Below are 17,532 nucleotides of genomic sequence, written 5' to 3' on the forward strand. Positions count from 1 at the left end.
CAAGACATGAAATTAAACATTTTTGTCAACCAACGTAACCAATTTGGTTTTAATTTCCATGTTGTGTTTTACCGTTTAAAATTTAATGTATAAGTATTCGTCACACATGGTCACACTTTCAATTGAAATAAAAACAATCAAAGTTTAAAAACTTCAAATCGGTGTAGTTTTTCTTATTTTGGACAAAATAAACAAAGGCAATAGTTTTGTTTCTAAATTCTAATGACTATTCAGCTTCACGGCAGCATCTCTCTTAAATTTGTCAGCATCTACCTACATACATATTTAGTTTACGGAAAAACCCTTTGCAACTTTCGGATTCTCCTCTATCAACCTTATCAGGACTTCTTTTTGCTACCTATTGCTCTAATTAGAATGTGACTGTGCCCTTTATAAAATAACAAAAAAAAACTCGTCAATATAACCAATTTCGTTTAATTATTATCGTACAAAAATTGTTAAAACTTACATGTTTCTTTAGCTATTCAACAAAAACTATCTGAACGACACAAAAATGACATTTGATTCGAATCATTCGATAGTCAAACGTTACTTATTTTTTTTAATGAACTTTCGATTGAATCAGCAAACTTTCGAATCGATCGAATCTCAAAATAAAATCTTCTCGATTTCGAATAACTTTCGATCGAAAACGAATCTCAAAATAAGCGTGAATATTTTGTTGAAAACCCTTTAGTAAAATAAAAATATGAAATACTGCGTTTGTGTATTCAATTAATTTATTCAAACTATATTTTTTACTGGCAAAAAGAAATTTAGTTCAAGTTTCAAAATATTTTACTACTAAGCATAAAATAGTAAAAAATTGTTTCTGTACTAAAAATTATTAAATATGGAATTCCGAAATGGACAGATGTCGGTTATTTTGTCAGATGTGTTTCTTATATCAATGTGATGTAAATGCTCGGCTTTACCCTATTATAATCGAAAACAGCACTAGGTCATTTATAAACTGCGACAAAAACGTGTCTTTTTTCAAAAGGAAAATAAGACGCCAGGATCGTGTCTGATTATAAAATTGAGCAATACCGCTAAATTTAAGGTGGAAAAAGTCAATACAGAGGATATTAGTGATTTTTTTAATTCCTGACCGTTTTAAATTGTCAGAGATGTACATTTTCTTAAAATGCTATAGTTTTTTGACCAAAAATTAAAAGGACGATATGATGTTGTTTTAGTTCCGGACCTAGAGTTGCGACGAAAGTAAAACTGAGATGATCTCTAGAAAGTCTGAGAAATTGCTTCTGGCGGGATTTTTTAAAATGGTAAGCATGTTTACAGTAATATTACCAAGTTTTTCAAATCACACGTAACATTTAATTTAAAAAACGATGATCACTTTATACGCAAGGAAAAATAAGAGTATTACCTCCTAACCTCCATTATTTCGAACTTTCATATACATAAGCAATTCCAATTTCAATATAACACATTCATAATCTTGTTCACAAAAAATAGGTTTAACATGACAATGTATCATGTTCCTTCGACAGGTTACTCATTGTTACAGTCATCAGGAATCTTTTGCAGACAAAATTTCAAAGCTTGTATCTTACAAAAGTAACCTACCGGAAACTAATCAAAATCATCATCGAATATAGAAAATACAGTATCTACTTTATAGTCAAACAAATGAGATATTAAGAAGGCCCAAGATAAGAAAACAAATGGCATTTTCTGAAAAGTACTCGGCTATAAAAACTGAATAAATTTCGTCTTAAAATAACACCACACATTATCATTGACAATACAAAAAAAAAGAAAAAACGGAAAATTCATTTCTTTCTGAACTTTGACAAGAAACTCTAACTCTCTCTTCATATGTATCTGCATAAAGGAAACTCACAGGAAAATAAAAAATACATCATTTACGTTCAAATGTGAGCCCGCCCATTTTCCTCGTTGAAATCAGAATATTTCAGGAATGCTGCTGAGTTGACAATCCATTGAAAAAAAAAGTAGGTACCCATCCGTATTTTCATTGAATATCCAAATAAAATAAAAACGTTTCTTTGATGAAATTTGCATTCGAAGAGTGGATTCTAATTCCAGAGTATATTGAATGAAATGTTTCTGCTTATTTCAATGAGATACCTATTCAAAAAAAAAACAAAAGGGCTGACGATCGATGCTCAATTCATGTGGCACTTTCATTAAGGGAGTTTTTTTCAGTTGTAAAATCATGAAGTTCCTTGAGGATAAGTATAAACCATTTGGATTTTTTTAAAATTTATTCGAAATGACATCGAGACCAAGAGTTGTCCCGAATTTGTCAACAAAAAATTAAGTGCGTCCCCTTTTCACGCGTTTCGAATTGATAGGATATGTTGTCAGTCAGTTAAGTTGATTGTATAGTAAATAATGCCATTCGATAATGCCAGGGTTGCCAAGTTTAGTTGTTTTTTCCAAGATGATTTTACTTGAATTATATTTGCATTCGGTTTTTGAAAATCGCTTAAATAGATGGATGCAGAAGGAAAAGATGTGTTTTTTGGTCACTCATCAAAAGTGGGCAACCCCATTTTTATAATTTCTTAAAAGTTAATTGCTTCAAAACTTGCGATTTTTTATTGTTGATAGCATTATAAAACCGAAACAATGTAGCTTATTTGCACCCTGTAAAATATTATTACCTATGTACTGTACGTATGTATGTATATGAACCGCCTTCATCATCCGCCACCAGTTTATTTCTTTTGCCAAAACCTTATAAGAAATTACCAGCAGCTCCAACTACACAATACCCTTATACTGGGTGTTGTTTGGTTGTGAATCTGTCGTAATTGTAACAGACCCGTCTGCAGACCTATTATATTTCCAGTGAACGCCTAATGAGGATAATTACGGTCTAATTTGATATCTGAATCTTCCACAAGAGAGGTGTAGCCCTTGATGCACGAATATTGTGTGTGGGTGCAAATGAAAGTTAGTGTAGCGTAATAGGTGATGAGTAATGACGGTTGCAATTGTGATGCCGTCATGTCAAACTTCAAAGTTACATCTCTCTATTTATAAATTATATCTATAGGTTTAACATAGAAGCTCGCGTTAACAATTTTGTCATACTTAGATGCCTAATAATATAGACAAATACGCGTATACGAGTATAATGGGCATACTCAAGTCTATAAGGATAATTATACCGAACCTATACCTATAGGTTTCATAACTCTAAATTAATAGATGATTAATCTTTAACCAACTCGAAAATTGAAATTGACCCCGACTCATAAAAATAAAATAAAACTGATTTCTATCTCTTAGATAGGTACACCTATTTGCTGAGAATAATAAAACAATTATAATAATTAAAACGTGATGATGCATAATTTCTGTCATCATCAATTACCTATAAATACTATAGATTGCAACGGATTCGGATGCCCACTACTACTTGGTTGGGTTTTCAAGGGTTTTTATTTTTTTAGCTTTGCATTTATTAAGAGGCTTATTACGGTTGGAATCAAGAGGTTGCTAATGTCGATTCGGTTCCCTGTTTGCGAATTACGTTTATCTCAAGAACATGCTCTTTTGTTGTCAGTTGTTGGATGTACATTGTCCATATATGTTAATCTTTTATACATGGTCTTGATGCGTTTGTTCATTTATTTATTTTTGAAGATTATCTTGCCCTGCAACAAAGGGACACAAACCTAAATATGAATAAATCGGATAAGTTCCTTGGTACTTCAACAATGGCTCTACACCTTTGTCCATTTCTTGTTTAAACGTTGTCCCTATACGAGATTACATATATATAGTACATTGTGTATAATCAGAATGTTCATTAGCTTTATAAAATGTGTTGCATGTATATAAGAACATATATGTAGGTAAATATTGTTTAGGGAACAAGGATAAGATTAAAATATAGGTCTTTATGTCTATGTTAATGCTTTGTGCATTTTCCTGTCAGAAATAAGAAATTATACAAACAACTGAAGGATTTGACGATATGTTTGAGTACCCATTCCAATGTCGTTATACAATTCATTTAGTCTTCATGTAGCATAGTTTTAAGACGTGTAGATATTTACTATAAGTTCAGTGTTTTCTTAAGAGCTTGAGAACTTTAAACAATATTACCATACAGAAATATAATTGGAATGCATTTTTCTGGCAGATACTTTTATGGCTCTATTTCTGCCGCATATTTGCCGCCGGTGGGCGCCGACAATCAGTTACATAGTCCATTTGATCAGTCGAAATGTGTACTACTTTTTCCAATAAAATGCTTTAAGAGGGGCAAATTTGTTTGACGTCAAGTCGTACCAATGAGAGTCATTTCTGGAAATAAATTTGATTTTGCAATACTTTGATAGTAAAGCACACTGCATTTCATTTTGCATCGTCGTGTCTGAACCAATTTTTTCGATGTTAAACCGATACATTTTTGGAAATTAGAGATGAATATTCATTTTAAAAGAAAAAAGAACCTATGACGCCTCCAGCTTATAAACCACAGCAAACAATCCATTGTAAAGGACAGAATGCTGATATATTACTTTCCCTAATCACAATTCTTTGCACGAAGTACTTTATGAACAGATGTAGTCCTTCAAAATAAACGTCCACAATTTGGAAGCTTTAAATTGGTGCCAAACGATTTTGAATTAATCGCCAAACCATACTGAACGGAAGTATCAACACAGATCGACATTCTCAAATGTGTAACCACTGACTACATATCGAAACTTATCACGCAGTTAAAAAATACCCTTTATAATTGTTGTTTCTTGAGACATGATTTTGAGATATTTCGGTTATTTAAAAAATGAATTAAAAAGCAAACAGATTATACTATATACGATCTGGAAGAGGTATGTACATTTTTCTACAGATGGGTTGACTCTCAGAGAAGCAAATTTAAGTTTACAATGCTCAAATAAATTTTGTAATTATTTAAAGGTATATATGCTTGAAAAATACTGTGATTAAGTAATTCCAAGAACAAAGGACCCTAATTCCACCAACAAGAGCATCTTTAACGGGTTTGCCAACAAGCAATCTTTCTTATTTCAAATAATTGTTAAATTACAATTAAATAATAATACTTTCAGGTGACATCATAGCCTGTATTTTTTTCAAAGTTGTGATTTATTTTTTGAAACTATTATTCAATGTTTTCTAGTTCTAGTTAAGTCAAATAAATTATAGAATTTATCTTCCAAAACAGTACAAAGCTCGTTAAATGTTTACTTGAATTTTTTCAAAAGTTCTCAACTCTTTTTGATATTTCCATATAGTTTCTTATACCTACTTCAAGTCTGTGCCAATTTTTCATTTGTGTTTGCTTTTCCAAAGACTGAACTTTTCTTCATGCGAAATAAACTTTTAAAATTTACTAAAGGACCCATTTCTAACTTAAGTTTTTATCTGTTTTTTAAAACCTTGTTCGCATAAGTGAAGCATTTGAATTTGAATGATGTGACTAAGTGCCAACATTGGCAATATTCCGTAGATGAAATTGAAATGAATCGTTTCGTAGTTTTGGAGCTCTTTTATAGTTTTCCGTCCCGGAAAGACATAAGTTCGGTTCGTTAATTTTCAAACCATAATCTGACTTGAGTAAGTGCACTATAGAAGATCCATTCCGAGTCCACACTCTGACGCGTGAAGACATTTAGTATTTGATTTATGTTCACAAAACATACACGAAAAGGGATGTACATTTCATCACTTGAATCAAAATGAAGTCGTAAACTGTCACCAAAGACCGAATCGTCCGTTTCCAGTTGCTTGACATCTAATTTAAATGATGTACAAAACAGCATCTTCAAAGCCTTTATACTTGGTGCGAACTGAACTAAATGCGTAAATATATTTTTTGTCTCTTTATCCGTATAATGTAATGCGATTTTTGTTTTTCTTTCATTTAAATTTTTAATGGCTTGAAAAATAGTCTTTAAATTCGAGATGCATATTTAGAGAGACATTTATAATTAGAGCGTTTAAAAAATTTTAAACTGCTCGAAATGGATGTGATATTAATTATTTAAAACACCTTTTCTATAGCTTCGAGATTCTTTTCTTCTTCATAAATCATCCAATGAAGCGGTTAAGATCAAAGATTAGATTTGTTTTAAATCCCAGTTTTGTAGGCTTTCCCTTGGATAACGTAAAGACTAGGAATTGGATCTTTCTCATAACTAAAATTAGCATATCTAAGAGTGGTTGAGGAAATCACATTCACAATTTAACATAATTGACCATCGTGACCATTGGACTCTATTGACTGTGAATTGGTGAGGAATTGGATGATGCATTAGATTAACAGTTCTTTGGTTGTATTCAATTTCAACTTAAATTATTAATCTTTTAATAAACTCGACTATAAAACCGGATTTAATAACTTTTTGATCAAAAAGATTTTATGCGGTATTCCTATATTGAAGCTGCAACAGTGAATCTATACCGACTATAATGACGGTGGCGGCCGGCGGCGGCGGCGCATCGGCGGCGGCGACATGAAATGACAAAGGTGCGGCTTAACAGCGGGTGGGTACACTGACACTGCGGCATCAGGTCACATGTGGCGCTTGCTTTACTGCTTCTAAATTCGTAGATTTCAATGCATTCGTTACAAAGTGAGGATGGGGAATTTTGTAGTTTTATGTCCTATAAACGGAAGAATAAAAGATTTTGTGTTCCTCCACGCAGGGATAAATTTGCATCCAAAATGAGAAACAAAAAGACACATGATTCAATTTTGAAGACGAAACAAAAGAAATTATTGAATATGAATCTATAAATTTTAAACCTTTCAACAATACCATTTTCATTGGGTTAAAATATATACAAAACCCGAGCATACTTATATGGGGAGTTTTGTTATATCCTCAGGAGCGTGTTTATTATTTCCTGACAAACGAATCTTTCACTAAGAAACAGGACATATAAAATTTATTAATTAAGTGTTGTTTTGAAAGAGAGAAACGTTTTAAAACAATACGATGAAATGCTGGAAAATACATCGGTAACTCCAAACGAAAGCAGGCAAACGTTTTTTATGATTTGAACAACTATTATACAATTCCAAATTTTAAGTTTTTGACACTGTTTCCAAAATAGACTTAAAAGGTGGATTTCTGCTATATGGTAAAAATAAATTACATGACCTAAGTATTGAATTTGGGAAATATTATCAAATTTTTTTTAAAAAACTCAATTAGACCTCGCAAATTTCACGACTTCTTTAAATACATCTAACTATTCTATTGATAGTTTACTCAATAAGAGTAGTATGTGCCGATTTGTTGTTACATGGCTGCATTCCGAAACATATGTATGTACCACGCATGTTTTTTAGCAGAAGTTTTCATATTAGTTTTTAAGTTTTAGCTTGTAAGCTGCAGATGGATATGTGACGTGTGTTAAGTAAACTGACAATAAACTTCTTGGGTTTTATCAATACAACACAAAATTATCTACAGAAAACTTATCTATTTTTAAACCAGTGCAAACCTAGACCATTTTACAAAGTCTTAAGCGACCGACTTTGGGCTGCAAAAGTTACTAAGATTGTTTGTGTTTTCCCATCATCTTTTAATATTCAGCCCGATTGCAGAATTTATTTAATAAACTTGAAGGCTTTAATTAAATACTTGTGAAGTTTTAAGAAGGAGCAAGATTATATCGTCGCTTCAAAGATAAACCTCTCTATTACTTACTATACATATACACTTTTTTGGGCAAATCAAACTGAAATAAAAACTTTAAAACTAAGATAGATCAGTCGAGTTTTTCGTTTAATGATTTAGTTTTATTTAATTTATTCTGTATGCCTTTAGCTACATTAAGAATGATAATTCTTATAATTTTGTTTATAAATATAATTTTTGTTAAGAAGAAAATTTTGATTTAGAAATAATATTGAAAAAACAAAGATTGAGATACATAATTTAGAGTTGTTATTATAAAAGATACAAATCAGATGTAAAAGAAGGAAAGATAATTAAAAGACAGATTTGAGAAATGACAGAAAGAAGAGAAAGCGAACAAATGTTCCTTTTTTTAGCTTCAAAGAAATAGTTGCAACTCCCTGTGAAAATAACTGTGTTCCCTCAATCAAAGAGTCCCACAACCAAATGGTTAACAATATCTTGTAAGACTTAAAATTGGACCAAACAACATGATTTCAATCTTATTTTTTTGAAGATTTTTGTCTGCACCATTCAGAGAATTTCATTTATGCACCGGCTGCGATGATGTAAATATTTTATTAGAAGAAGTTTCTAATTGAAATAAACGCGAAAGTAAATTTACTGAACTCTTCAGGAATCAAATATATAAACAAATTATAGAGATGAGGTTAGTTAAGAAAGGACTTATCGCTCTGTTTTTTAAGTTTTAAATATGGACTGTTTTGTTGAATACTTGGCTTTATGGGACAATAATAGATGTGACATGGGAGTTACCACACATCATAATATCTTAGGGATTCATATAATTTGTCATAACTTAAGAAGTAAGTACATCACCTACTGTTAGTACGCACACAATTTTTTCTTGCGTGAATTCATCTATTTGATCTTCTATTGAAAAATAACGTCAGCGATCTCCAAAAACACAACACAATTTTGCAAGCAATACCAACACAAACCTAGTATTTTATATCATGAACATTTTGTAGAGATTTTAAACTTCCAAGACTTGCTAAATAAATTTGTAAAGAAATTATCAGAACCGAAGAATGCCTTCCTATTTTTTGAAGTAATTTCAACTTGAGTGTAAGAATTATTGGTTGCTAAAATGTATAAAACCTTCCTTTTTTCCTTGTCTGATGCAGGTCAGGTATATCTTTAAATGTTGGTCAATTTCAAAACAAATTTTAATCCTAATACTTGCCACCTATACATCTTGACATACATACTACACACACAAGTGTTTGTGATCTCTGTACCAAGAACTGATAATAACGATATGGGAAATCCCAATAAGATCTGTTGTAAAACTGTTTGATTAAGCGGTTTAATATTTCTGAAATCTGATATGAAATTGTACAATTCTATTCAAGCGACTAACAATAGTTCCCTACTCTCGAAGTGGCCAAAGGTTAAATTAAATTGGCATTTTCTGTTAAATTAGACTCCTCTGCATAAGCAAACAATCTCTATCTTAAGGTATCCATCAAACATCAATAAATATAGAAATTTTTTGAAAGTACTTACCGGATTAACTTGTGGTTTCTGAAGATGCGATGCTATGTTAGAGATATTCATTCCCATTGCCGGGATCTGGGATCCGTAGAGTTGGCCAGCCGTCGGCGTCATATCAGTCAGCATCTTTTATGTTTTGTTTTTGTTTTATTTGTATGTTCCTGCTAGGTAACCTATTGGTATTGATATTTTTGTTTTGAATCTTTTTAATGGATTTGTCACTTTTTCCAATAATAATGAAAACGATAAAATTCTTCTTTTTGTGTTTCGTCTCAAGTTTTCAATTCACTTAACAGAGATGATGTTTTCTGCATTTGGATATGAATACGGAAAAATATTGTTATGCGTATGTATGTACTTATAGCACTCCCGTTACTCAATCGTATGTCGTCTCGTTATAAGTCAAAAAATGATTGACAACACAAAAATAGGCACGCAAAAAAAATCACAAATCCACAGCTCAGGGTACAGCATAGGGCCTCTATACGATTCTGTAGAAGTAGATATATGTTACAGACCTCCGCTGAGGCTGCCACTTTCCATTAGCCAACACGAATTTCAACAACAAAGGGAAAGCCTTTGTGTTCGATTTTGACAACAAGGTAAAAAAGGATCAACGAGTCTGGTAATCCGTCAAATTATCGGACGCAACGCACAAAGAGTCTGCACATTAGCCTTTTCATCTATTGTCTCGGTGTTAATTGGATTTTATTATTATGATTTTTGATTCTTTTTTGAATGTGCCAAAAAGTTTTGATTTATTTCGATGAAAGATAAGTATATTTGAAACTTCAATCACACAAACGGTCCAGAGAGATGCAAATCTGTCACTCGAGATTGAAAGGTAACCGAAAGATTGGTGGATGGATTGAAGTCATAAATTTGAAGCCCGCAGATTGCAATTTTTTTTTAAATTTCAATCACAAAAGTATCTATCTTGTATCTGTAGGTAAGGTATCTGTATCGGCGACGGCGACGAAAGCAAACCAGCGACGATAAAACAAACTACCAAGCGCAGTTGTATCAATGAGACAACTAACGAACTAAACAGAAAACCAGAAAATGCTTTTTTGCCTGGGTTCTCAAATGTGAGCAAAGAAACTCGTAGATACGAGTTGGCTTGCCTTCTCGCTTCTTCTGCTAGCAGGGGTCTTGTTTGCTCGTGCGGCGCTGCTGGTATGGAAAGTCGGAAAGCCGTCATGTTGTTCTTCGAGTTCGACACCACCATGACGATAAATAACAGATTGTGTCTATCTAGATACTTTGGGAGGTTGGCCATGATTGTAGGTAGAATTCTGACCAATCAGAGGGTTGTAAAATTTCATTCAGCAGGAAACTTGTTATTAGTGTGAATGGAATGGGGATAGTCAAATGGAAATGAGAGGTGCAGCATAGAAGCACGCGCGCTCTTCGCAGGGGTTAGCTCTTAGATATGCGGGCGCCGCCACCGAATCCTGCGTTTCAATTCAATATAAAAAAGGGGTGTTCGTCGTTGTACTCGTCGTTGTTGTTTTTTATTCATTCTTTTATATCTTTAGTTTTGCTTTAATACTTTATTGCGGAGCGGCACGCATTTAAAGATACATGCGTAGATACAGAAATACTCATACCTACCTATTCTATGACTTGTAAAACTGCTTTTGAAACTGCGATGGCGATTCTCGATTGAGTTTCATGAATGAAAAATAAAAATGCCTGTCTTCAGGATTATTTGAATTTTATGTGAGACTAAATTTAAAAGTTTTGAAAAGGTAGAAATTATATTTTGAATGATGGGGTTAAAGGCAGGTATGTTATGGATCGGAAGGTTGTTACCTACATACATCCAAAACTTTAGGTATTTGAGTTGTAATATTTTATTTTTTGCTAAAATTAGATTTATAAGTTATACCTATACCACCCAAAAAGCCCAAAATGTTCACATTAATAATGTTGAGGAATTTAATTGAATATTAGAAATACGTTTCTTAACCTACTAACCTTTCTTACTTTTCATTATAGATATACGGTCATTAGAATATACTTTTGTATTGGTAATACTGACTTACATTTTTGTAATTATATAATCTTATTCTCATTGTTCTTACTGTTATGTGTTACGTCCTGTCACTTTAAAATAATCCAAAATATTACTCATGCTTTGATAAGAGTGTTACTTTGCTTTACTTGAATTTTTCATTTGAAAAGGTCAAAATTTTGCCTAATTTATGTCTAACTTGCAAATAAATACATACATATGTGAATATTGGGGATCTGAGAAATAGCACAGCACAACGTTTTTATTTTGCAATTTATTTGATAAACTGTAATCAATTGAAAATTAGTATACCTATGCATAAAAAGTGAATATATTGTGTTAATTATATTGTAATATTTTTTTATCGATTTATGTTGATAACGGATTACAAAACACAACTACTTATGTAATTTGAAAAAAAAAAACAATTTTACAAACAACAAATAATAATAAAAAGGAAAATAAAGGATTGGATGATCTATGATTTACTCCGTCCATATAATCGCAATAAAATAATACTATTATTTATTAGATCGTTTAAACCTACATACCTTACAACCACAATATATGTAGTTAACAAATTAATTTAGGTGGCACAACAGTCCGTAGAGAACCAGCGCCTAGTGACTGACATCTCTCAACAATACCTGTGTGCGAGTTATTTGCCGAATACGAACGCCTAATTCGAGAAAGAACTTTTTCATGACAAGAATTACTCTTAGAAAATTTGTAAATTCCTCGCCAGAGGCAGTACCCGTGAAAAGACTAGATGGCATAGGCAGGGATCGAACCCAAGACCTCTGGCATGACATTCCAACGCACTAACCATCATACCACGGGTACTAGAATGTTTCTGATTAAAATTGAATTTATTAAAAATAAGTGCGTATACGCCATAGTGTACCGACACTTGATTTTTTGGTATATTTTCGTAGTTCGACACAAAATATAGTAAATATAAACGCCACTAAAAGAAAAATAAGTCCTAGTTTCTTTGGTTTATCATATCATTTCAATTACAAGACTTACACATTTTCCAGCAAAAGAACATCTTCAAAACATCAATGTTTTTAATGATACTTTGTTTCAGTTGATCTTGTGACTTAAAAATATATAAAGCTTCCAACTTTCAAAATTCGTGTGTAGCAAAAGTCTCTAGGACTGAATATATGTATATTTTTAGAGAAATTAAATACCTGGTATGACTAAGTATTAAATTAGAATAATTTGATTTTAAGTAGTTGTAGATTTTATACATTTTTTATTTGATTTGAGTTAAAGAAAAGCCTTTAGGAAGGAAAAAAATACATCAAAAGTTTCTAAAGGTATCACGGAGTATAAGCCGAGGATAGAATTATTATAAAGAAATAAATTCGGTAAAATCATAAAATATCAAATTCGTGTTTTTCAATCAAACGCAAGACTTATTAAATCATCTACTTACATATTTAGCTATAAAGTTAGCACAACTGATACCACACTGAATTTTTAAAAATAAAAATGCTGAATGTTTATTAACATCTAGTTTGTTAATATTTTAAATATTATTTCACATTTTGTGGACTTTATATTTATTATTCTCAAGTAATTTAAACTTTTTATTATTGGCAAAGAGTCTGTTTTTTTTCTTTATTTATTAAAATGAAGGTTTTTCTATCAATTTTTCTCTAATTAAAACATTTAGATAGATAGATAGATATTATATTTCATTCTTAAAATATTATTTGGTTTGCTACCGCTCAGTTCAAACAGAGATTTGATATTAAAAATATATCTTTCTACTGAATACGCTATTTTTACAACATTATGATAAAATTCAAATTCAAAAAGAAAACATTTACATTTTTGAAGGAAAATATGACAAAAACCTTCATTTAAGACAACACACATTTCATTAAGAAATAGATGAAATTTTAAAACACAAAGGATATGTAAAGTAATAAAAAAGTTACATTTAAATTGACTAAATATAATAAACAGATAAGTTAATAAAAAGCAAATAATAATGAGAATAAAATAAAATAAAATTATTTAACGACAAAATCTAAAAAACAAAAGCAGATACTAACTTAATAGTTAAAAAATAAATTACTAATAATAAAAAGTAAATAGTAAATAATAAATAATAAATAACAAATAATAAAAATAAAGAAAAAATAACCATAAATATTAAGTAATAAGTAACTAAAAATAAATAAGTTCAATAAATATAAATAAATAAATATGTTATAAATAACAAAAATAAATAAATACATTTTTAACTGTTTAATTGCACTACGAAAGGGTTGTCAGAAATATCACCGTTCATTAAGAAATTATCAGTTAATTTTCGAATTCTTGTGCAAATCAATTCAACACCTATTTGATTGTGAAGATCATTAGTTGAATGATGCCAGGGTAGATTAAGCATCATTATTAAAATTTTGTTTTGACACATTTGGAGTTTTTTTTTAATATAGGAGATTGCGCAATTACCCCACACCTGACATCCATACAACAACATTGTTTAAAACACAACATTTTTTATAATGATGGTATTTTCAGCACTTAAATTGAATTTATAAGCGGGTATAACACTTTTATTGTAATATTTACTTTTTTAATTATTTTACTAATATGTTCTTTAAAGATAAGCCGCTTGTCAAGATTTATTCCAAGATATTGCACTTTGGACACCCATTTTATAGTAGCACCTTTGACTTCCATCTTATTACTGGGAAGAAATAATCGCTTTCTTTTTCTCGTGAAAAAGATTGATTTCATCTTTCCAGCATTTAGTTTAATTTTCCATTTGTGATAATTTCTCATTAAAATATGAAGTGCATATTTATATCTCAATATTGAGAGTATGCAGGTGTCATCTGCTTAGATCCCTGATTCACAATAAGGTAGCTGCTTAAAATCAGACGTGTACACATTATACAAGACATGACCAAGAACTAAACCTTGAGGGACACCATACTGAATATTAACTAACACGGATTTACATTTATTAACGTATACTTCAAAACATCTCCTGATAAAAAATTATGAATTGTTTTTATGAGAAAACTTGGAATCGCGAATGTTGAGAATGTCGAATGAGTCGAAAGCTTTTTCGATATTAAAATATTTAAGCTTCAAACTTTATTTAACGTTTAACAAGAGCATGATATCAAATCACTATATTGTTAAAAATGCGGTCACAAAACTTATAACGAAATAAAAATATCAATTAATCTAAATAGGATAATCTAGTGCCAGTGATTCATAGTTATATTTCAAGTACGGGAAAACTTTAAATTGACATCCGGGAGTCTCTTTGAAAACAAAACAATAATTCGATTTATTGTTACTGAAATTATCATTGTTGAATAAGAAATGTATAATAACTCTCCAAAATGATAACTTCAAAAATCTTCATCTTCAAAATTAAGTTAACATACTTCGTTCAATTTATTATTATTATTATAATGTATCAAAAATCAAAAACTTAACTTTAATGTCGAACTAAAAACCCTGGGGCTAATAATAGAACTTAAAACAATGAAAATAAAAGAAACAAATAATAAATGTACAACCAAATATAAAACCCTTAGAACGTTAGAAAAATTAATTCTCTATCATTAACATTTTCTCTATGCTTGTGAATGTTGCTGCCTTCATTCTTAATTCTTTCTCATTGACCTTAATATCATCCCTTATCCCTTATTGAGTTGAGGAAAATTGTGCCTTAAAATGATTTAGAAGAAAAATTTTGATAAATGTATTTTTCCAACTGCCTTTTGTTAATTAGGATATTAAATGCGTATTATTGCAGTAAGTCAATGGTAATTAATTATGGTATTTTGTGTTTCAAATCTAAAGCTGTTTTTGTAGTGAAAAAAATGTGTTTTATTCAAATAACTTTAGTTTCGTAACATCGTTTTTTTTCAAAATTTGTATTACATTTATTTGTTTCGAAGTTTTTACTCTTTTACCAAGGAAATAAATTATCTAAACAATAATTTTAACCCTAACCTAGAAACATTAAAAACTAAAGATACATACAAAAATTCTAGAAATCTTTTTTATAGTCATATTATTTTAAGTTTTAACAAATTAGTAGCAAAGCGATAGTACTCAAATAAATAAGTGAAGAGAAATTTCAAATTATTCAGTGAGTGTTTATAAATTTTGCTTAGAATAATTGTCGTTTAATGCTGTTTTTCAGAAATTTGGAGCAAGAATAAATAAATAAGGGCATAAGTTAAAAAATGTTTATTTAAATAAAGTTGAGAATTTTATTTAAAGTCAAAAGTAATTGTACTAAAAAGTTGTAATAAATTTGACAAAATGATAAATTCGTTTAATTTTTACAAATATTTGTTTTAATCCTTAAAAAAGATTTATTGTGCTTAAATTCAGCTCTTAAGTTGTGTTAAGCCTTTTAATAATGTTTAATCTATGCAAAAATGATTTTTTAACCCCCGTCTCTATTTAAAGAAAAAAATGAACACAAATATTTTGAAAACAATTTCGTTGTTTTTCATTTAACCTTTTTATGTTTTGTGTAACACAGACGTACAATGTCACTCCAATTTTATTGCTAAGAAAACAATGAGGCTGAAGCGATATAACGTCGTATAGTTCTTTTCTTTTTCATTTTACAATCTATAAAAGTTAATAAATGAAATAAACAATTTTTGGCATATATTGTATTAATTATAAAAAACAAATATGTTGTCTGCAAGAATTTTAAAAATTAAATTTTGACTTATATAAATTTTCTTTTGAGAGAACGATTTATGTCTATGTTTTTGACCACTTTATTCTGTTTTCCAATACACCTTTTTATAAAAATGTATATTTTGTTAGTTTAAACAACCGCCGACGATAAAAACTTAAATTTTGCAGTCAAAAAATAAATAAGTTGAGTTTAATGGAAATGTTGAACTTGTTTTTTTTTTTTGCAAAATGGAAGGGAAAAACAGAGTAACTAAAGGTAAAACATTCCACATTCTTGAAGCGTGGTTAATAAAATAATCTCTATACTTGTAGGACATCCGAAATGGAGCTCAAATGTAAACTGTTAAGCATTTTTTTAAGTGCTGCTAGATTGTTTGAAAGAGAGAATAGAACTGCCTTATCCTGTTTGTAAAAATATATGTAACATAATGAAAGAAATACAACATTGCGGCGGTGTTCGAGTGATGTAAAAATGCTTGTAGTTATTCTATCGCCTATCATTTTCAAAGTCCTTTCTTGGATTTATTTCCAAAAGACTTTTAGCTAAAAAACTGCAGTTAGTGTAATAAAGCGCAACCTAAGAATTTGCAAAACGTTATGTAGGTTCAAACCTCGGACGTTGAGAAAAAAGTATTTTTAAGTTTACTGACATTTTTTGATTTATTTATTAATTTTTAAGTTTTGTATTATATTTATTTTATTTTTATGCATAGATTCTGAAAAAACAAATAAAATTACAATGACAATACAGTTGTCAGCTGTCAAAGCACTAAAAAATAGAGAACAGATTGAAACAATATCTTAAATTAAATTAATAATTCAAATCAAAGCATGAAGTTCTGAATAAACTATCTATTTTTTTAAATAAGGACATGTGCCAACATACATACGAATGCATGGTACAAATCACAAATAAAGCTGTGACAACTTAATATTATAGAAAAATACGTATCCAGCGTTGAACACTCTCATCCTGAATTCATTCATTTATTCATTCTGTTGTTATTCCAAGTTCGATTTGTGACATGTCATGAATAAGTTTGGCAAATTTTTCTCCACAAAAGGTATATTATATGTCAATCATGAACTACTTAAGGATAACATATAGCTCTAGCTTTCAGTTTATTTAGCTCGAGAAGTAGCTACACTTAAATACTTTTCTTCTTTCTTCTATGTGTTCACAATGAATACAAGGCCCTAGAGCCTGGGGCCTGGGGGTTGAAATCTTTTATATATGTATGAATGTTTATTTTCATTTCTAGAAGTTGTTGGGGTGAAATGAAGAAATTGGCTGACGAAAATCCCTACGCCATCCATGACGAAAAACTCCTCTGGAGAATTAGTGGTATGAGTGGTTGGTTGGTGCCTCACTTTAGTTACACAACATTACGACATAAAATAAAGCAGGACGAAGACGAGTGAAAGCGCTTTCATGATTACAAATGAAATCCAAATGGGCGTGGGGAGCTGTGGCTAGTATCTAACAAAATGAGCACACACAACTCCACGCACAGGACGAATACTAAATAAAGGGATACTTACCAACTACAGCTGAACTCAAAATGTCTGGCTAAATTGCTAGGCGAAGGCGTTGCCAGATCGTAAATCACTTTGAAGTGTGCACTACTT

The 17,532-nt window shown here is 30.5% G+C and overlaps 1 protein-coding gene across 2 annotated transcripts in view; it reads right to left on the minus strand.

Annotated features, from left to right (window-relative positions):
- The window catches only part of LOC129948477 (transcription factor Sp9), a 32,769-nt gene extending 22,437 nt beyond the window's left edge, over window positions 1–10,332 (minus strand). For both annotated transcript variants that reach the window (XM_056059486.1, XM_056059485.1), the window contains exon 1: window positions 9,192–10,332. In XM_056059486.1, coding sequence (XP_055915461.1) covers window positions 9,192–9,305 — 114 coding nt within the window. In that variant the 5' untranslated portion in view covers window positions 9,306–10,332. The remainder of the gene's footprint in view (window positions 1–9,191) is intronic.
- Between the last annotated feature and the right edge of the window lie 7,200 nt (window positions 10,333–17,532).

Source organism: Eupeodes corollae, chromosome 2 (assembly GCF_945859685.1).
Source record: "Eupeodes corollae chromosome 2, idEupCoro1.1, whole genome shotgun sequence".
NCBI lineage: Eukaryota > Metazoa > Arthropoda > Insecta > Diptera > Syrphidae > Eupeodes > Eupeodes corollae.